Source organism: Electrophorus electricus, chromosome 2 (assembly GCF_013358815.1).
Source record: "Electrophorus electricus isolate fEleEle1 chromosome 2, fEleEle1.pri, whole genome shotgun sequence".
NCBI lineage: Eukaryota > Metazoa > Chordata > Actinopteri > Gymnotiformes > Gymnotidae > Electrophorus > Electrophorus electricus.
In genome coordinates this window covers 5,521,607-5,542,661 of record NC_049536.1, presented here as the reverse complement: position 1 = coordinate 5,542,661, position 21,055 = coordinate 5,521,607, and the positions used below count along the sequence as shown (strand labels likewise).

Here is a 21,055-nt window from a genome sequence, read left to right as displayed (position 1 = left end):
AATGTTACATATTAAGTTTGTATTGCAGATATAACTATTGATCCCCCACCGGTGTCCTTTAAGTTTTAAACACACAGTGCCGCATTTACTGGAATAGTGCTTAAGGTATGTTGCCACTAAGTTACTGATGACATTAAATAATCACTTGGGCAGTATCATAATACTTATGCATTACTCTGGTTATAATGACAGACACAAATCTTTAGTGCTTTCTCCAGACAAGGGGGTTGTGTTGGTAGAACTCTGATTATGTTTGTATTGGCCTTCTAAAGTCTGCACACAGTTTATGCAGAATTCATCTTATATGAGACAGATGTGCCGTTTGATTTATTATGCTTTCACATCCACCTAAATGGAAAAGAAAGTTGAACAGGAAACAATGGATGAAGGACAGCTGGCAATGCAGCACTGCCTGCAGCCCGAGCAGAAATAAGAATCATCGAAGCCTCGGGGCATCATTCTTAAATAATCTAAAATGCTATTTCACTTCAAAAAAAGCATGTTCATCTACTCCTCATATCCTCTACAGTAAATAATAGCATTTAACTAATGCAAAAGGCATTAAAGTTAAACTGGAATTACGCCAATATTATAAGAGTCACTGTTGCCACTGTCTAAGCAGGTAGAATGAAGGTGTCTCAGTTATTGCTTGTCTCTTCACGTAGCTCTAGAGGCACACTCTCCGACTATTACAGCCTCACCCGGCTGACAGGAACACAGCTTGCAAACATAGCTCGTCACCTGTCCTGTGAGGTTTCTCTGAGAAAAGCTAAGACAAACAACAAAAACACATACACACAAACATCCACGCCCGCAGTTACTGTAAATGAATTCATAACAGCAGACCAGCACGCTCATATGCAAGGAAGAACGAGCATCTGTGTGTAAGAGCAAAAATTTATGAATTGAGACAGACCTGTAAAGCCATTATGAAATATGTAGAAGGTTTAGTGCACGGGAGATGTGATAGGAATGACGATGTCTGTAAAGGAGAAACATCGATTCCTGGATAACATAAATCACCTCCCTCCTTTTCCATTCAGGCTGTAAGGCTCACTGCAACATGACTTCCACCAGAAAAAGAAAAGAAGAGCTCATGACGTCAGCTGCCTTTGCAGTCCTTTACCCAGAAATGCAGGACAGAGAGAGACAGGCAACTTTGTAAAATTCACTTGATCAGATTTCTACATTTTGTATATTGTTTTATGGTTGTACCATTTTGTATCCCTATAATGCATATGAAACGGTTTGAAACAGTTGTGATCTAATCATCTCTTACTGACAACATGTTCAGAGTGGGTCTTTTGGTCCAGTGATAAATAAAAGTGTCTTCAAAAGAGTATGCATTGGTTTGCTCACGTATACATTTCAGGTTCTATGCTTTGCCGACAAGCAAATTTAAATCACAGGATAAAAATGTGCAGGGGACGAGGACTCACCCAAGCTTTCACATTCACATATCAGTTTTGGAACTTCAGGCAGCCACTCTCTCTGGTGCATGCTCTGCTGATACAAAGCTGTAGGGGAAGGACAAATTACATGACACCAAGCCCATATGCTCACATGTTGGTACATGCTAATAGTCATTTTCTGTGGCTGGAGCTATAGGCTGTTTCACTCGAGACTTATAGAAAAATAGAAGGTCCAGCCCACCTGGACTTTGTAGACCCTCTTAAGTGATTACACCTGACAACTGGAAAAATGTCTGCACTTTACTGTAATGCAGTGAAATGCAATTTGTTTCGGGGCTGACTTTAAAAATTCAAATGTTGATCTCTAAGCACTTGGAAAACTTGCATAATTTAATAAACTGTCTATTTGTTTAGTCACAGATATAAAGTAATTTAGAGATAAAGTAGATGTATACAACATCTTTTTCTTTCAAAGAAGAGACTTCTTTAATTCTTCAATAATTATTAAAATAAAGAACTTCTTGAGTAGATGCCTTATGGATCATGCCAACAATTAGAATGTACCCCAGCTGTTAATGTATTTAGATAATATAATCCTCCTAGTGGTTGTTTTTGTTTTTTAAATAGTGGGTCATTGCTTATGCATGTGCTTTAAATTCCCCCGAGACTGTATCTACAAAAGAATTCTAATTATCTGTAATTTAAGAAAAGAAAATAGAAAAAACAATAACAACAATAATTCTTCCCTTGTGTGATCAGACCACTCCAGTTTGTGTCCCGCCTTTGTGTCCTGCCCGAAGGTCATGGACTATCCTGATAGCCCCTGCCTCTGTTACTTTGGGCTCGAATGGGAAGAATGGGAAACATGGGTGCTGCCAAATATATATATATAGTAATAAGCACAGTTAATGTAGTTCATACAACCATCTGCTTTTTGTCACTCTGCAGTATCTAATGAGTCCCCATATTGCGATGCCAAACAATTGCTCCTATGTAGCTGTCTAAAAATCTACGAGATTTCATCTTGATTACATAACTCCTGGGAGTGGATTGGCAAGCACTTCAAAAGAAATATCTTACTGACATTTTAGGCAATCAAATCATATTATGCTCTGTTTCATGTTTCACGGCTACATTTGCTCTTTGGATCCCAGAGTAAATGAAAAAGGCCTGTAAAAGCTTAAAAGAGCTAAGATATGACTGGAGAAAAACAGTATGAGTGTTACAATAATTTACTCAAAGCACTCATTAAACATTCTTACATAACGAAGTCAGGGTTCGATTGTTGCTCAACAACCTGGAGTATTACTGGGGTATCCTTCCTAATGATGATCTATGATTGGTGCGTCGTAGTTTCATAGTCGTCCTCCGCCCGCATCTTTATCTTTGCACCAAGCTTCATAATCTCATCGTAAAAATTGGATTATATGATTTCGAGGGCGGTACAGTGGGGAAGGATCGGGTAGTTCGTCTCCGACTATAAGGCCCGCCTATACCTGCCTTAAAACTCCCATTAACATTGAGCTCCACGTATATGTGCAGAGGTCGAAAATTATATCGCTTTGTTTTGTTCAATTAGCAACGATGGGCTAGAAAATAGTTTTTAACTCCATTTGAATTGACATATTTTTCATTTACGAGGAAATCTCAAAGATTATGGAAGACTAATCATGCTGCCACACTACAGCTAATATGTTTGTAAACACAGTACACGGGACCTTTTACAAGACTCAGGGTGACTACTCCAGGCTATCCACAGACTGCGTCTTAAATTACTATTCGAATGTTAAACTGTCCCATCAGCTGCAGTTACTCAGAATTATAAGTTATTCTTTGAATTTCGGATTTTAGCATGGGCAACGAGAGATTCGTAAATACAAATGATCAAAAGGTATTTGAACATTGTCTACTAGCGAATTGCCCGGGTCACAAACATAATTAAGATCACTACATATTGTGGCAAAGATAGTATAGTATTTTTAAGGACTACTGCAGCACCTCATTACTCTTTCCCGGCCTCCGCAGCCTTTTCCGGAGGTTGTAACGTAGCTAAACCATAGGTCAAGTACAGCACATACTGTCCCACCCAATTCAAAATATTAAAAAATCTTTAATCAGCTCTGAGAGACTACCACCGCGTCCGGAAAGAACCCCGTCCATGCGGACACTATTGCTTAGCGTGAGTCTGAAGACAGAACAACTATTGTACGTTGTGATATGAGCAGTATCAGTCTTTGTGTTCAAAATCGACGTGGGTATGAGCGGCAAAAACAAAACGGCCAACAAGATTCTTAAAGCAATCAGAGGGCTCTGTTTGGTCGAACAGAGCAGCGTAACTGGGACGCCGTCCAGTATATAAACTGGCTATTAATAAAAATCTGAGATTATGTAACTGAAACATATATCTTTATCTTTATTAAAATTCTGTCATTCACATATTTATTTTATTAAACACCTTTATTAACCACATACTAATCATTAATTAAAAAACCCAATAGCTTAAAATTCTTGTAAATTACATTTCTGTGAAGTGGGTGAGGAAAATATTGATTCATGTTCTATATGGCAAAGTAAAAAAACAAGAAGTCCGAGAAACAATAACAAATATAAAATTATTCGAGTGAACCTTTCATCTCATTTGTAGCCACCTCAACACTGGAAATGTTCCTTTTGCTTTTGGAATCATCATACGCTACGCAATTTTATAAATGGTATATATTTAAACCATGAGCAGGATCACTGTGGAGTTTTACAGTGTAAGATAACGTCTTTTTCTTTCGCAGAAAAAAAGCTCTGGACTGTATGCATGGAAAAGTTACCGAAACACCAGAAACACATCTCTGAAAGACTCATTAAAAATGCCTGGTAGAAAAAACTTTAATAGTCCTTGACATATTTAAAACAAAATGTAAGATAGAAACTTTTTTTTACCTTATCTTTAAAGATACAGTGACATCAACATAATAAAATAACAAATATATTTTTTTAAATTAAAAATTAAAAAACAGAAAAAAAACACTTGCAATCTTCCTGAAATTGAAATTCTTTTGAAAATGTTTTTCTTAAAGTTAAAAGTAATATCAGCTGACAGCACCACAGCAGAGCTGATTAAAATGTTCTCCATCTTGCCTTCTGTGAATGAACCCAGATGCCACACCCCTCAGGAAAATATGAGGACCTTTTGCAAAGCCCTTCTGCTATGCAGCCTCCGTTCAGGCTGGCTGTCCGGAATCATTCCTGCACTGCGCTCAGCGCTCAGCCTCAGCCCGGGCCTCCTCTCCCTGATGGCCTGCAGTCCTGCTTGGGTGATGTTCCTGCAGAAGTCCACCCTCAGCTCCTGCAGGGCACTGCCATGGGCCAGCGTGGCATGCAGGACAGCATCCGTCACCTGGCAGCAGTTCTCCAGGAATAGCCCCTGCAGCCATGTGCAGTGCCGGAGCACACTTATGATGTCACGGTCCGTGACGTGTCCGCAGCCGGACAGGGTCAGGGACAGCAGGTTTGGACATCTTAAAAGAGGGCAGTCATGTGAGATTCAAAGTGAAGAGAGGAATGGGGAACATATAGGGGTGTGACATCTTTCAATCATAAAACATATTTAAAGACATAAAACCTACAGAGCAGTTGCACTGCTAAAAACTGGACGGATAAATACAGTAGACAGAATAATTGTCAGCATTTAGCTTCTTTGTATGTGATGCCTGGTTGAAAAGATTAAGTTGTTTTCTTTTATTCATTTTTCATTTAAAGCAAAAGCACAGCTGCACGCTCCACATAGCTTTTACTGTGAGAACATGTGTTTTGCTTTTGAAAATAGATGTACTAGTTGCATGATGAAAGCTCTTAATTCACCAAGTGAGAAGCCCGCAGACAGGAATGATCTAAGGCAAGCCTGCGTCAGTGGCATGGTAAACAACACTCACAGTGACATAGGAATCCAATTCCCCTGACAACAGCGACATCTCAGACAGTAACCTGAACTAACCACAGATATGTCTGATTCACAGGGAATTTATAGATTAAACACAGCAAAGATTCTGCTGTGGTTTGGTATATCAATTGTCACTGTCACAAAACTACTATTACCCTTGGCATTGGTTTTGTGTTTATAAAGTAACCCTTTTTTTAAAAAAAAATGCACTATTTTACATACTACACATTAGACCTGGTCACAAAAGATTCTGCTGTCAGTTATTTATAGATTCAATGGATTTGTTGCAGCCTGCCTGTGAACTTACATAGGACTAGCATGCAGAAGACATAGTCTCTCACACACACACACACACACACACAGAGAGAGAGAGAGAGAGAGAGAGAGAGAGAGAGAGAGATCTGATGGCTGCCGCTTTAGGTTGTCATTCACATTTACTGATGTGGATTACATAAAGGCTTATGTAATCTTACCATTTAACCACATGTGAGGCCAGCGCATTCCAGTGGCCTGAGAGGCAAGGCAGAGATATACATGACTCTTCGCTCCCCCATTATATAACCATATCCTCCTTTTTCATGGCACCTCCTTCCTTTTGTGCAGATATGGGGGAGTTTTGATTTGTTTGTTTGTTTGTTTTTTGTAAGTACATGGATTTTATTGAAATGAAGCAACCTGACTGTCTGACAGTTTCACACGTCTGTCACTCCTTCTGTCTCATATGTTCTCTTTTTCTCTACAGACAGACACACACATGCTGTCTTTTGTGTTACTCCAAATATCTTCAGTCCTGCTACAGCTACATATTACAGTATATGGGCAGAGATAATGTCATCTAATGGATATCCCATACACAGTTCTCTATCAGTCATGGCGTTTTAAGGTAGTGCTGTACCACAGTGATATAACATCCCACAGTGAAATACACAGAGGAGCATACAAGCTGCACAGCTCCCAGCCAACCCAGTTTAAGCCAAGAGCACCACAGTGCAGCCACATGCAACAGATGACTGTGGTCTCGGGCAGTTAGGCTTTTTATTACACCATTACATAATATTCATCCTGTCTTTAATATGACATAATATGTCCTGTCTTTGTGCATTGGTACAGGGCTTTAGCCTGATGGTATCCATATACTCTAGTCTATTGGTACTTACATAAATATAAGATTTTCAAATAGATAGCAAAGCACTTCTGTAAATCATTTTGCATAAGTGTCTGCCAAATACTGTACATGAAAATAAGAATCGTGTAATTAAGAATTTCCTCTGTGTCAGAAGCATAGGGACTTTGTGTAGATTTACAGAGCCACATAACATCAAAAAGTATACTTTCGACTAATAAATGCAAAACAAAAAATCAGTTTTCAAAAACATAATAGACTACATTAAAGATAAAAGGCCTAAGCTATTTTTTCTTGCATAATCTATTAGTTTCAATCGAGTTGCAGGACTGTGGTAATGTTACCTTGGAGCTATTCATGACTTATGCAGTGACATTAAATAACAGTCAGCAGAAATTAAATGAAGCTAGACACTGTTATGAGAAAGAAAACTGGAACTTAAAAATTCCATCTACAACTCTCACCTCAATGCACTCAGCATTTCATAGGTTTTCTTTTGAATGGTGAAATATGTACTGGTCTGTGTGTTTGTGTAGTATGGAAGCAAAAGAGGCAGAGAGGCAGAGAGAAAGATGGAAACAAGAATTTCACCCTCAACAAAGAGCTGATTGTAGGCTCCACCTGCAGATGTAAATCATTGCATGGAGGCAGACAGGGGAGGGACCAGACCTCAAGGTGGGGACTAAACTAATTTCTTTGGCCAGACAGTGAAAAGTGTCCTTATCCCACTTATGCCCTCCTATGATTTCTTTGAGTGACAAGCACACTGTAGGAGGTTTAACAAGCCTGCCCAGCCTCCGGTGCCTCTGGGCAGAGATCACAGTGCCTCAGAAGCCACCTTATGGCACAACACAATGGGGCTGAGCTGCAGTGCATTTCACAACAGCAAGCAGTCATTACAGGCTGTTGGAGAAACCTCTGGCACTGTACCTCAAGAGCAGTTAAAGCTCAAGAGGGCAATTCATCTCCCACACGCTGTGCACTGCTCATCTGCTGTATACTGCATGCTGCTTCTCAGACTTTGTGGTAGGAGTGGTTGAGAAGGCACCAAGACAAACAAGCTAGAGAAATGGAAGAGATTCTCAGACTCTTTTCTATATTGATGACACCCTCTAGAAATTGACAGGTTCCTACGTAGATTTTGACATTAAGCAGGGACTGTTTTAGGTGGAAGTATATAGTTAGCTCAGACAAGTTGCCATGTTTAAGTGATTTTTAGTTTCCTCTTGATATAGAGCAGGCTTTAGGAATGCCAAAAGATAGGCAGTTCACGTTCAGACATTCTCTCCTTAGGGGAATACTGACTGTTGAATTCATTTTCAGAATATGTTGGTCTATACTCGCAAGCAAATTTTTCTGTTTGTCATCATACTGATTTTTAAAAAGTATAATTATTAAATATTAAAATTAAATATGTTGTATTCCTGATACACTATGATATATAGCTTTTTTTTTTCCCTTCTAGAAGGGTGAGTTTACACCCTGTGGTTTTGAGTGACAGTTTCTTTGAGTGACGTGCCTGAGTCAGAGGGTCTGGGTGTATTAAATTAATCCACAGGCAAACTGTGACATTTACCTGCTAATGTATTCCCTTTCCAAATGCAGTTAATAAACAAACAAAAGGACACATGAGCACATTTTAAAGTATTTGATTTATAAGTATTCTAATGCATGGCAATTACTGAATATTTTAAAAAGTATTTAATAATGTATTAAAAAACTATGAAAAAGACTATTTCAAATTATTAATACGTGCAAAAAATCCACTCCTTTTATTTCTACTGCTATATTTACCTTCTCACATCTGCAGCGTGGTGTGACATGGGAATAAAAGGGAAAGAGTTTAGACAATAAAAGCACTCACATGTTGCATACACGCTCCAGAAAATGGCTAACCAGGCTCTCGTGCTTGCTGCAAAGGTCCCTCTGGAATGTTGTCTTCATCCAGTATTCTATGTTGCACACTTTGACCCTGCTGGAATGCCAGCATATGTTCAAGTACCTCAGAGATGGGCTCAGAATGAAGTTATTTCTCCTCAGCTCACAAGGGGAACAAAAATGGAGGAGTGACCACAGCTGAGGGTCCAGGAACGCTTCGCGGAGGCGCATGCAGGTCAGAGACAGATTCCACCGAGTGTCCTTATCCAGGAAAGAGAAAAGATGCACTAAGCACTCTTGGTTAAGATCGGTGAGCTGCATGCCAAAGTGAATACAGAGGGAGAAAAGTAAAAGAAAATAGTGCAGAGGCCTCTCTGGCCCAGGCTGAAAGCTGGCCTGTTGACGCACACCCAGAACAAGGGCAGTAGTGGGGCTGCAGTCTGATCTGTGTGGCCTGGATACATGACTCCTTCTCAGGCTCTTCCTTATGCACAGTAGCCTTGAACATATAAGGTCGTAAAGAATGGGAGTTATTTTGAGAGGACAACAGCAGGCACAGTCAAAAATGGAAATGTGTGAAGCATGAGCACTCACACACACACACAGATAAACAGATACACACAGACACAGATACACACACACACACACACACACACATACAAACACACAGTGCTGCTCCATCTGTCTCTCGTGCCTGGACAGGACAGATGTTTGGACGGCAGCAGCTGGTGTTTATCACTCACAGTGAAGGCTTTTATCGAGGTAGGGCTTTCACACTCGTGCATTCAGGAGGAGGGGAGAAGCAAGACAGCAAGTTGTTTTATGAGGCTGAAGTTCCACCCCAATCAAAACTTTCTCATGTGGCTACAAAGTGATCTATGCAGTCATCTTCATGACTGGTGGGAAGTAAGAAGTGGCTTGCAAATGAACAGGCTGAGCAATACGGAGAAACCAAACACTGATCTGAGTGTGCGTGATAATGTGGGCCGACCTGGACTGAAAGACCATGGTGAATTGATTTTGCAATTATTTCTTGACCACAGAGCAGAAAGTACATTTGTAAGCCAAGTACGCAGGGGTGGGAAAACAGCACTTCAGATGAGCAACTGGAGAGGAGATTTCACTCAAAAAATAAATGAACTATGGCTGTCTGACTTCTCAGGCTCATCTGATAGGGTTAGGTGCACTGGTGCATACCGCTTGGGCCATGACAAAGCATTGCCCTGGAGAGCTGAGATTACAGTCTGCACCCTGTGACTCACTGTCACAGAGTCATGACGTGTAACGGCAATAAATGAAGTGGCAGCCCTCCCTAAAGTCACGGCAACGTGAGCGTATCGGCAGCGGCTGGGGAAGGGGAAGGGGGAGGCAGGAGAGAGGGAGAGAGAGAAGGCTTGAGGTGGCATTGGCTCAAGTCGTGTAACTGATGAGGATCGTGTTGCAGCCTTGGACAAACATCTGACTTTGTGTGTAGAAACTTGACAGAGATAGAGAGAGAGAGTGCGAGCACATAAGCCTAACTGAGCAGCTGTTCCTTTTCATAACACAGGAGGTCCTATTCCTAGTATGTCAGGAACACTGCCTTTGTCGGCACGTGGCGCGTGAGCTGCCCCAACATTTGTTCTGCTACGCTGACTCTGCATGTGTGCATGTGGGGGCAGGCAAGTGACTTTTTTAAAATATATATATATATATAAAAGTAACAAATATGAAGGGGCAGTAAACACAAAGCTTAGAGACGCATTTGAGCATGCCCTACGACTGTGGCTCTGAGTGCTCGACCTTCTCAAAGCTGGTCTTTAACATTTTACACTAACAAAACTGAGATGGTTACTCTGACGTGGATCAATTGTAGAGAATATAGCATGCCGAAGCCTCACCTACATTTGTACACTGGAACATAACACCAAAGTGGCCAGTATACCCCCTTTAAATATTCAATTGTCACAGAAAGATCACCCATAAAAATACATACATGTGACTGCCAAGACTGCTGGTTCTCAGTCCAGTACTTGGTCCATGTTTTTGTTGTTTCAGCTCTTCATATGATTACACAGTAAGCATAGCTGCAGATCTGTGGATCACCAGGCTCATGTGTGTAAGAAGCTTGAACAGACTGAATAAGTGGACTGGCCAGAGGTCTCCTAGAACCAGATTGAGAATCTCTTGTATAGGCATCATTGACAGGGCTTGCTAATCCAGGTGCACATAGCATGTAGGCATTTTGTGGTATAGCAAAAACTACCGGATATTGTAAAATAACATAAATCTTATCCAGTAATTCCCTCATGCAATTATCCTCACAAATAGCTGACTGATTCCATATGCCATAGTTTCTTGTTTTCCCAGATAGACATAGCATGCTGCTTCACAGCTACAATAACGCATTGTATTATATTGTGAGCTTGCTCCCATATGTAGCCACTACTGATGTAGTATTACCACACCTGGCACTCTGGCATACTGACAGTTTAATGCACCATCACTTCAATCCCATACAGTCACCAGAAGATTAGCACCACTACATACTGGCACTGTGTATATTGTATTTTGTTGTCCTGTACACGATCTGTATATTATGGAGTGTATGTATATTACCTGTATTGCTTGAGTTAGCAGTCAAATTGAACCAAATTCATTGTGTCAGTATACGTGGCCAATAAATCCGATTCTGAGGAATGTTTACAAAATTCCTTTCAGTGTACTTAGATCATTCTGTAGTGCAAAGAACACAATTGATACTTGTTGCTTTTCATATGGATGAAAGTTGGAAAAAACAAGTTGGAAAAGTTCAATCATGACCTCTATAACAGAGATAAAATCCTTTTAGAAGTTATTTGCCAAGCTGACATCTTTATTGCATCTGTAAAAGACAGCAAGAAATTGAGTGCGCACATGACATGGTAGCATCAGGTTTTAAATTATGGATTATGCTTACTACCATAAACGGTCTGAATGATCACACATCCAAGCTTACACAATCGCTGTTTCATGGCCTAGAGGAACCTCACTTCAAAAGTCCTTTTCACATTTATGTGATGTTTGTTGGAGTAAACCACTTGTGATTAAAAACAAAAACCTTTTATTGTAATTTTGACCCTTATCAAGTTTCACTTTAGAAATAATTCTATATATAACAAATAGCAGTAAGAAAATATTTGAGGTTGAAACATTTAGTTAATTTACATAAAATCCTTTAAATGGACCATAACTGACCTGATCTGGGGAAGAAGTGAGCAATGTCTGCCAAAGACATGACTGGCATTATCATTAGAAGAAAAGAACAATTAATAAGACAACGGGACATTATCATTCACAGCCTCTTCCACTGCTCAGCCATTTTACTTTACATAGCTTCAGCATAAACAAAGCATCATTCTCTCTCAAAAGGACAATTACCTTTGGACAAACAAAAGCATCAAAAACCAACCAACAGAAATGCTTCCTTTAAAAAAAAAAAAAAAACAACAAAAGCAGCAATTAGGTTTAATTGAGGTTTTTTCTGTTGTTGTTATAGGAGAATAATCAGAGTGGGACTGTATGAGGGAGACCATCATTCTGAGTGCTTCCTTGAACAATAAGGCTGTTTAAAGCCGAGACCCAAGCTCTGAGTCGGTGCTCTCCTGCACTGTCTGCTCTGTGTAGAACAGAACGTAGGCCTTGGCTTTGGACACTGTCTCGTCACTGACCAGAGTCACAGTGCTGTCATTGAAGTGATACCACTGGCCCTCGTGAAGCCCATATGCTGTATAATGGCCGGACCCCACACTGTGAGGGGAAAAACAAGGTTAATTCTTAGTATAACTGTACCTTTACCATTGTAGCCTTTACCATTCCTCTTTTCAAAAGCAAAAAAGAGAAATGCAAGAAGAAAAACAAAGAAAATAGTAAAAAAATAAAATAAATTAAACTGACAGAAGGCAGTAAAGCTTCATGTTGCAACAGCCCCATCTACTGGTGAAGTTGTCAAAAATAAAGTGGAAAATCATGCACTTCAATTTTAAGCTACATTAACAACAAAAGGTCCCGTTACACTACACATATACAATTAAGCAGCACACAGAACTAATAGCACTTTTAAAACTAAGACAGCACAGGAGACTTTTACTTACCCAGATCCATGATGCACCACTACAGCAGCAAGGTCATACAGGCAACTCTCAGGAAGGATGCTTTCAGGCTAAAAACACAACACAGTTTGAAATAATAACAAAAGCACAAGTAATACAAGTTGAAGGCAGAACACAAGTCTCACCTCCAGTAAATAGCACCTCATGTCCAGGCCATGCAGTGGGAACTCTACATAGGTATCAACCTTATTCCTCAGAAAAGCTGTCCAGTGGAACCTCTTCAGGTGTAAACACAGGACCTGCGATGGGGCGATGAGTAACAGCATAAGCCATAATGAGGAAGTATGTTTGGAATCAAAACCTTAAAAACTTGTGTTTTTTTTAAATCCAGTTCTTAAACACCAATATGGCCCCTTACTTTAGGCAGTTTCTGGATCCAGAATTTCTTGGTGGACTTCTGTCTTTTTTTACATTTATGGCACATGTAAAGCTCTGTTTCATCAAGCTCTTCAAGGTCAGTAAAACTAGAAAGGCAATCTGGAGAAAAATCCAAAACCCAGTACATGCACACACACGCACGTACACACGCACACTTTAGTTTCTTTACAGATCACCATTGCATGTTACCCAAAACATCCAGCTGCTTACCATGCAAGGTGCAGGCTGGGCCTGGCTCTTGGTCCTTTGCACGCTTCACACGGAACCAACTGGGAATGTCCAGAGAAAGGTCTGGAGGAAAGACACTTTACTCACCCAGACTGCTCTAAACTCATACAGATGGGATATCTTGGAGGAAAAGATTCACCTAAGAAAGGGTCAAACTTCTTTGACTCGGTTCCACATATCAAGCAGTTGACTTCATTCTGCAGCACTCCACCAAATACAGACGTGACAACTGTGACGATCCCGTTACTGAAATGCACAAAAAGGATCAGAGAATATCAGATGGAACGCCACATATGCCCTACTTGCACATTATACACTTTTCATTGCATTCGGTGTGTCCTCTGAAATGTTCCTCCTCGAGTCTGCATTCTGTAAGACATCTCCCATGGCCTGTCTTCCATTACAGGATTATTCAACCATACTGCTAAACACAACCAAGTGAGCATGGCAGAACACTGCACTCCTGTTTCACTACGCCCGGCAAATACACTTAGGCTGCATCCCAGAGCAGTGGGATTCGTGCGCTCAGCATGTCTAACACAGGACTGGAAATGTAATCAAAACCGGATGGCTGCTACAGGCGCCTGAGTGCAATCCAATGGCTGTCTCCTGTGCAGCACAAAGTGAGCACTACAGTTATTAAGCAGGAACTAATATCCTGAACTACAAGGAGAGCCCTGCAGAGCAGGACTTTAATCTGTGGTTCTCCACTAGCCCATCTGGGCATGCTTCATTACAGAACTGTATAGTACTGATATTCTGGGACCATATGCAATCGCTCATTATCCGTCACATTCTGTACAAATTCATCGAGTGGCTGATAGTGGTGTGCCATAAGAGCAAAGATAGAAGTGCACCAAGATAAAATAAAAAACCCCACAGAGCCCCGTGGTGTCACGGCTGCTGTGTGCTCAGGTCTTACATGCAGCATTTGCCATCTGAGGTAAGGATTGTGGTGTCTGGAGGCAGGCTGGGACCAGGCACTCCATTCCTGCTGCCCTGCAGCTCTCTGTGCAGGTGATCCAGCAGGTATCGCAGGAACTCATGCGCATCCTGCTGCTGGTAGCCCCTGCGGAAGCACGCAGCACACCACTGCAGGGTTAACAAGACGCATTTACCTGTAACTCATTCAGGAAACTCACTACAATTTAGACGAATGAACAAACAATTTACATGTAGATTAATGTTTGGAAAAGAAATTCAACACTCATTGACTGAACAAAAATGAGCCCATCACAATCCAAGTCAGTCTGTGTGTATAATATAGTTTCCCAAAGAGCCCAAGACAGACAGAAAACTACAATTTGGCTACACACACACACACACACACACACACGTCCCAGTTAATCTGTCTTGACCACCTCTCATGTAACTGAATATCTCTGATAACCAGAAGAAAGTGAAAATAAATGCTGTGTTTCTCAGCTCTGAGGGCAGAACTACTGAAGAGTTGAAGCCTTAACAAAACACGAGAAATTCTATTGCACTATAGCGTAACTCCCAGAGTCACAAAGGCAGACAATGGAGCCTAAAATAGTGCATGCGACTTTCTTGTACACAAGTCACATTACCTGAAACTTGGCATTATTTTCCAGATGACATAGAAGAGGGCATCTGGGCTGAAGGCAGTCTGACTGCCCTGCCAGAGAGAACACAACGTCTTCCTGAGCTCCTCAACTAGAGACCTGACAACACACAGGAAAATATACGTCAGCTCAGGATGGATACACATCAATACGGTCACACTCTCAGCCAGGTTTTTAAGGGAGATAAATTATAGCATTTACTTTACTCAAATAGCAATTTGAAAGAACAGCTCGCTTCTTGGTTATAGCTCATCAAAAAGCAAACACAGTGAGGCACAGGATATTGCTTCATATTATTGTGATTTCACATCATTGCTGCACTCTGAGAAGAGAAGATGCCCCGGTGCCGATAGTCCCACTGCAGCACAGAAACTGTTCAGCCTGTTCTAGGCTAAAGGCATGCTCAAGGGCCTGATTGCAATCACCACTTGACTGGTGACTCATTTTAATAGCTTGCAACCAAACAGTGAGCAGACTAGGCTGATAAGCAGAACTGCTCCTGAAATTATACTGATCAAGAAAGATTTATTTCATCATGCAATACTACCTTGAAACCTGCAATCAAGGTTAATCACTACAAAAAGGTCATAAAATGGCCTCTCAAAACACCATTTCATTTAAGACACTAGTTTCCAAAGAATGCTTTAAAACTGATTCGCGAGTATGATGCAAACCCTGCCCTACTCCCCCATCCATTGGAGACGACCTTACACACTGCTGTCCCCCTGGCTTCTTGTATGGTACATTCTTCTTCCTGCAGTTTTCCCGCTCCGTAGTGCCATGGCTGGCATGTCTTTAAAATAGCAACTAAACTGTGGAATGTTGCTGTGGAGGAAAGGGAAAAAAAAAAAGAAAGAATAAAATTCAACTTTCACACAACTGAGGAAGATAAACATGTTAGTAAAGGAATAGTCCAAACTTTGATTGGTAGATGTACTTATATTTATAGACATATATATTTGTTTTAGACAGAAGATTAGAGAGGCCAGGAGATGCTATGATCGGTTAAAGATGTGGCAATGTCCCCACAATGGACTAGGAACACAGAGAAGGAGCAAATAGGTGTGTATAGTGAAAGGTTAGTGCCCCTTCACAGCCACATGTCAAAGCACTACTAGCTGTATTATGTGTACAGATGATAAAGGACACTAAACTAAAATAGTTTTTACTATAATACTATTCGTACAAAACGGTGTAATCATTTATTTACACAGAATGATTAACGTATACATATAGATTCACCACTCACCATAGTAACCATGCGCAAAATTAAGTCAAATATGTTTCGTGAAATAGAGGTTTTTGACCATCTGATGTGAACCACTTCTAAAGATTGAAATCACTGACATGAGTTCTGGCTTATACCACTGTGGTATTTAACAGGCAGGTCAGCTACTCTGAGCCTGGCTGTAGTCAGCAGGCAGTCAGCCCAGTGCTTCTGGCCGACATCCAGCATCCATTACTGTCAGCTGACTGGCCAGATGCCCCGCGAATGGTTCAGTTGCTTCAGAAGAGATTGGGGTGCATTCCAGACCCAGCAAGCCACGCCACATACACCCTGCCTCCCCACATATGCCATTGTGCCCAGAGCCAGACCCACAAGCAGCCCTTACCTCAGTGACTGGAGGATGGCATTCATGAAACATGTGTTGCCAAGGTTGCGCAGGCCAGTGGCGCACAGAGCAGGAGAGACATCCTAAGAGCAGGTAGGCATAAAAATGTCTTAGAACCAAAATTATACACAAGGCTGAAGAAAGAAGTTGTATAATTTCTCCAAATCACTTTCTGAATATGCACTAAAGCCATTTGCCACAGACATCATTCAAATACTTACTATGTCACACCCACAATCCAATAAAGTCAACGCAACATTTAGTTTTTGTAGAGCAAGACAAAAGACTAGTTCAGAGATTCTTGGAGTGCACACTTACAAAGCCTTCTGGCACCCTGCTGTCAGGAGAGCAATCACCTGAAAGCTTTCTTTTTCGTGGTCTGTCAGCATTTATCATAGAGCTGAAACAGAGAATTCATTTGTCACCTGTTGAGCATAGGTCACATTAACGAGAGTTTAACAACGTTTCACATAAGGCTCAAAAGGTTTCAATCAATATACAGAATATATGTATGAAAAATACACAGTCAGGAAGTAAACTCTGGCCATTGGACCAGTAGTCAGGGTTAGGACCTGCTTATCATTATGTGAGTAATCTTTACCACCAACGGCAAATAAGCAAAGAAATGACCTGCAATTGGAATTGAAAGGTAACTTCAAAAAACTAGAAAAATCATGGGTATACTATCCCACATAGACAACCAAGACAACTGAACAATATTTGGTGAAGTTCTAGTAAACAAGTATTTGCACATGGTCAATAAACCACAAAGAGTATGGACAGTGATATATGCACATTAAACTTTCACCATTAGATACTTTAAAACTTCTCCCGAGCACTGTCAAGTAACCATCAGGTTGCTAGTGCATTCTCTCTTCAATGAGCGCAGACAGTACTCACTTCTCTAAACTCTGAAGATGCTCTCTCACTCTCTGGACCAGGCCCATTTTGGTGTCATTCACCACAAAGTCATCACATCGATAACTGAACGGTATTAAAACAATAAAGTTCATTACAAGAATGCAAGAATTCTTGGGTAAAGACAAGTTTATAAGAAACTTATAAACATATCTGACACTAAGAAAGTTTTAGTGGCAAATATGTTTTTAAAAGTGTTAAGTTAAAAACCTGGACTTCAGGTGAGACAGACCAGAATGTGCTATAGCTGCTGCAGTCCATACACACAGAGTGCTGCTGTAACTTCTCCTTCTCTGGTTTGCTCTGACCACTTGCTGCACTCTTAATCTCCTCAAAGTGCTTCTTTGCATGGCCATTGACATACCTTACAAAAGATAATTATTTTTTTTAACCTGTGCCACTGATCCTCTGAGAAAACAGAACAAATTTAAATAGCTATGTCACATCACGTGATAAAATATTAACTTTGCAATTGTATTTGAACAGTAAATAAATTACATTTGAGACTAAAAAAGTTGATATGCTATCAGTGTGTGAGTGTAAGCAAACACTTACCTTCCACAATGCACATTCAAGCATGTAAGGCAAACCCAAGGACTTTTGTTTGACCGGCAAACTAGATAATCAGAAAAGAAATACGCTTTCAGATCCTAATATCCTAGGAAACCTAGGTCAAGCGTTTTTTGAGGTTTCTTCCATTTCTCTCTATATCTATATCTATATATATATATATATATATATATATATATATATATATATATATATATATAAACAAACTTTTTCAAAACTAAAAATTTGCCCCCCGGGAAAATAACGGTGCCACAGCGCCGTCCATAGGAAAGCAGACGAGACTGCATAGCAATAATGAAGACAACATATTCCCGTCCTTTCAACAAACTAACCAAGCTACCTCATCAATACATAATCGAGCTAACCTCAACAAGAACAAAACGAATCGGTACACGAAGGCTGTCTGAAGCTGTGTAGCAGGATAGTTAGCTACTTTGGGTAATTAGGTTATTCTACCTAGCAGTAACCACTCATCTTCTAGGTAGTGATGTTAACTGCCGTCTTTTAATAACTTTACCATGGCTTTAAATGTCTAGTCCATGGCAACTCACCGCTACAGCACCATGAAGAGGGCGAACCGTGAGGGAAGCGGGCAGGATCCAGCGAGGCGCACACGCTGGAGCCCAGATGAGGGCACTCCATGGCCAACGTCGCTAGATAACTGATTTAACCTAGACTAACTTCGAGATAAGCAGCTAAAGCTAACGCCACCCCCACGAAATTCAGATAAAGTCTGTAAAAACAGCAGACGAAATAACGGCGAACTGGTTTGTATAGGCGGCTAGTTAACCGAGAGCACTAGGCCAGCCAGCCAACGTGTTAGCTGGCAAGAAGATCTTGACTTCGGCTGCATCCGCCATCTCCGACGCAAAGTGGCTACAAAAATGCGAACGCGAGGTACATTTTACAAAAAGAAGCCGCGGTTTGCTTGCCCAGATCGTCGGATGCTACTCTTTGTCACCGACACCGTCAATCTTGATCCATAGAAAGCGGCGTGCAGTTAGACTAGGAAGTGGTCACGAGGAAGACGGAGCGCTAACAAATGACGTCAGAAGCCCAACGTGGTTGGCGGAACTAGAGGAAGGCCAAGAGACCTAAAAATACTCTACAAACACCTAAGAAACTTAGAAATACTCTACAAACACCCAAGACACCTAAAAATACTCTACAGAAATCTATGAACACCTTACACACATTTAAACATTGTTAAATTGCAGCTGTGCGAGGTTCACAATTTTCTAGGCAGTAGCCTAGAAAAATTGCTTAGGCTACTCTACACTGTTGTGCCCATCTGAATTTTGAACTTTTTCATTGTTGAAAAGCATTTCGTTTATGTATTAATTATTTAATAGGTTCATGCATTTAATTTTTAATTAGACTATTGCAAGTTGTGTCTTTATCTTTTTTTAAAAATGTATCTTTATTTGTTTTGTTTTGTTTTTTTGTATATTCCAGTATATTGTACATTCCATAATGTGTCACCATTCTACAAAAAGCAAAACTTATGTTGTAGATGAAAATTTAAATTGCATGTTTTATTTTACAAAAAATATAGGATTGTTGGAAAGATGATGACACTCTACAAAATAAAATTAATTACATAATTATCAATCAAACAGATTCTTTTATATTTTTCCAGTGTACTTTTGGTACCCGATCTGAATAATATGACCTCAAAAAATAATATACCATGAATATAAATGACAATGACATTAATAACCTTACTCTCTTAGTTCATCAGCTTGCATTGTTATGGTTGAAAATATGCATATCTTAAAGGCAACTTTACAATGCAAATACTTTTCATTAATGTTCTGTAGTGATGACCTAAGATGCTGATAGGCTTTTATGTTGTGTCAGAGATATGGTAGGAAGATCAAGTATTGATGCTAACTTTTGGCATTCAAACTGCATTGTGTACTCATGCCATTTCAGTCTTTTCTTTCTGGAGTGGCATGTCTAGTCCAGAAGACTTTTTATCTTCTTTTGCCTTTGCTTTGCTTTTTTTAGAACCAGGCCTGTTAAGAAAAGATTACAAATTTTTCAGTGAGAATGGAATTGTAAAAAATATGTTCAGAAGAACATTCAGATGGTAAAATACACAAATATACACAAAAAGACACTAACTTGTTTTTTAACATCAGAACAAGCACAATGGTGAGAATGATGCCTCCAATAATGCCCAAACTAACTCCCAAAATGACACCTGTGGAAAACAACATTAAAATAATAAACACTGTAAAAGCAATATTTCAAATAAGCTTAATAAATAAATAAATAGATGGATGAATAAATTCATGAATTAATTAAAAAGCCTACCAACTGATGTGTCTGATTCCACATCCTCCTCCTTCTCCATCTGTTTATCTGTTCACAACAGACACCCCAAATTTAGGCACTGCCTTTTGTGTTCTTAGACACATAAAACATGTAATTAACATATTTTATATTTACCTTTTAGTCCAAAACATGTAGTATTGCAACGTTGAGGATCCAAGAATCGGTTTCCATTGCCCACACAACCAGTCCAAGAGAATATTTTACACTTTCCATGTCCAGAATCATAGTAATACCGCAGATAATTGCCGTAGCAGTCCCCTGCAGCCTTGGGTAAGTGGCATGCTTTGGTTTCTGGAAAAAGATGTGTAAAATGTAACTTATTTTATAAATACTGTGTCTATAATTTATTTCACCAGTAGGTGGCAGATTTCACATTTGTCAAGACCCTAAAATGTCACTTTATGATAGCATAACAAGAAAGCGATTAAAATTAACATTTACACTAGACATGTGTTATGTTAAAGCTAAAGGAAACTCACTATTTGTTGGATAGACAGACTCAGCTCTGGCTGAGCAGTTTCTCATACAGTAAATCTCAGCAATGAAGCGATTTTTGTTTCCTCCCTGCCCCTGGTATCGGAATGGGTAGCACTTGTCTGCAGTCTTGTTGTAGTACAAGTAGACTACAACATTTGATCCTGTTCCCTCGTCTTTTGGCAGGTCACAGAATGCTAGATTTTGAGAGAGATATTGTATAATATTTTCATAAAGAAATAAAACCATGTTACGTGTCACAAAATATTTATTGGTAAACAACCTACAATAAATATCAGTAAAAAACAAACAAACCAAAAAACCCAGAGCGAATAGCCTGGAAAACCTGTCAAATTGTATTATCTTTCTTTTTCCTCTAACAGAAGTAAGGAAAATAGGCAAATGGGAAAATTTACTGCCTTGAAAGAGTAATGGTTAACTAGTTTGATGATTGCCCACACCTAGTTTTTATGA

The 21,055-nt window shown here is 40.0% G+C and overlaps 3 protein-coding genes across 3 annotated transcripts; all 3 read right to left on the bottom strand.

The window, feature by feature from the left end:
• Positions 1–3,842: 3,842 nt before the first annotated feature.
• fbxl22 (F-box and leucine-rich repeat protein 22) lies at positions 3,843–8,823 on the bottom strand. Its single transcript, XM_027003318.2, has 2 exons — positions 8,331–8,823; positions 3,843–4,921 (listed from the first exon to the last, which is right to left on the bottom strand). Exons 1-2 carry the CDS (start codon positions 8,663–8,665, stop codon positions 4,573–4,575), a joined length of 684 nt encoding a protein of 227 aa, XP_026859119.2. The 5' UTR covers positions 8,666–8,823; the 3' UTR covers positions 3,843–4,572.
• Positions 8,824–11,168: 2,345 nt separating this feature from the next.
• On the bottom strand, positions 11,169–18,787 carry usp3 (ubiquitin specific peptidase 3). Its single transcript, XM_027003294.2, has 15 exons — positions 18,319–18,787; positions 17,753–17,813; positions 17,430–17,561; positions 17,180–17,263; positions 16,598–16,679; positions 16,280–16,362; positions 15,378–15,491; positions 14,652–14,765; positions 14,003–14,149; positions 13,220–13,326; positions 13,063–13,143; positions 12,833–12,951; positions 12,600–12,713; positions 12,457–12,524; positions 11,169–12,112 (listed from the first exon to the last, which is right to left on the bottom strand). The coding sequence occupies exons 1-15, from the start codon at positions 18,407–18,409 to the stop codon at positions 11,932–11,934; spliced, it is 1,578 nt and encodes a 525-aa protein (XP_026859095.2). The 5' UTR covers positions 18,410–18,787; the 3' UTR covers positions 11,169–11,931.
• Positions 18,553–20,830, bottom strand: si:dkeyp-73b11.8 (BPTI/Kunitz domain-containing protein 5). Its single transcript, XM_035523611.1, has 5 exons — positions 20,587–20,830; positions 20,222–20,398; positions 20,087–20,134; positions 19,895–19,973; positions 18,553–18,643 (listed from the first exon to the last, which is right to left on the bottom strand). Exons 1-5 carry the CDS (start codon positions 20,828–20,830, stop codon positions 18,553–18,555), a joined length of 639 nt encoding a protein of 212 aa, XP_035379504.1.
• Positions 20,831–21,055: the final 225 nt, after the last annotated feature.

Excerpts from the sequence above, each read along its gene's own strand:
- fbxl22 (XM_027003318.2), bottom strand. The coding sequence starts at position 8,665 with ATGCAGCTCACCGATCTTAACCAAGAGTGCTTAGTGCATCTTTTCTCT. Across the intron at positions 4,922-8,330 it reads CTGGAGCGTGTATGCAACAT|ATGTCCAAACCTGCTGTCCC; the intron begins GTGAGTGCTTTT and ends CCCTCTTTTAAG.
- usp3 (XM_027003294.2), bottom strand. The coding sequence starts at position 18,409 with ATGGAGTGCCCTCATCTGGGCTCCAGCGTGTGCGCCTCGCTGGATCCT. Across the intron at positions 16,363-16,597 it reads GCAGGGTGCCAGAAGGCTTT|GATGTCTCTCCTGCTCTGTG; the intron begins GTAAGTGTGCAC and ends ACCTGCTCTTAG. Across the intron at positions 15,492-16,279 it reads GCCATCCTCCAGTCACTGAG|CAACATTCCACAGTTTAGTT; the intron begins GTAAGGGCTGCT and ends TTTCCTCCACAG.
- si:dkeyp-73b11.8 (XM_035523611.1), bottom strand. The coding sequence starts at position 20,830 with ATGGTTTTATTTCTTTATGAAAATATTATACAATATCTCTCTCAAAAT. Across the intron at positions 20,399-20,586 it reads GTCTGTCTATCCAACAAATA|AAACCAAAGCATGCCACTTA; the intron begins GTGAGTTTCCTT and ends ATCTTTTTCCAG. Across the intron at positions 20,135-20,221 it reads TACATGTTTTGGACTAAAAG|ATAAACAGATGGAGAAGGAG; the intron begins GTAAATATAAAA and ends TGTTGTGAACAG.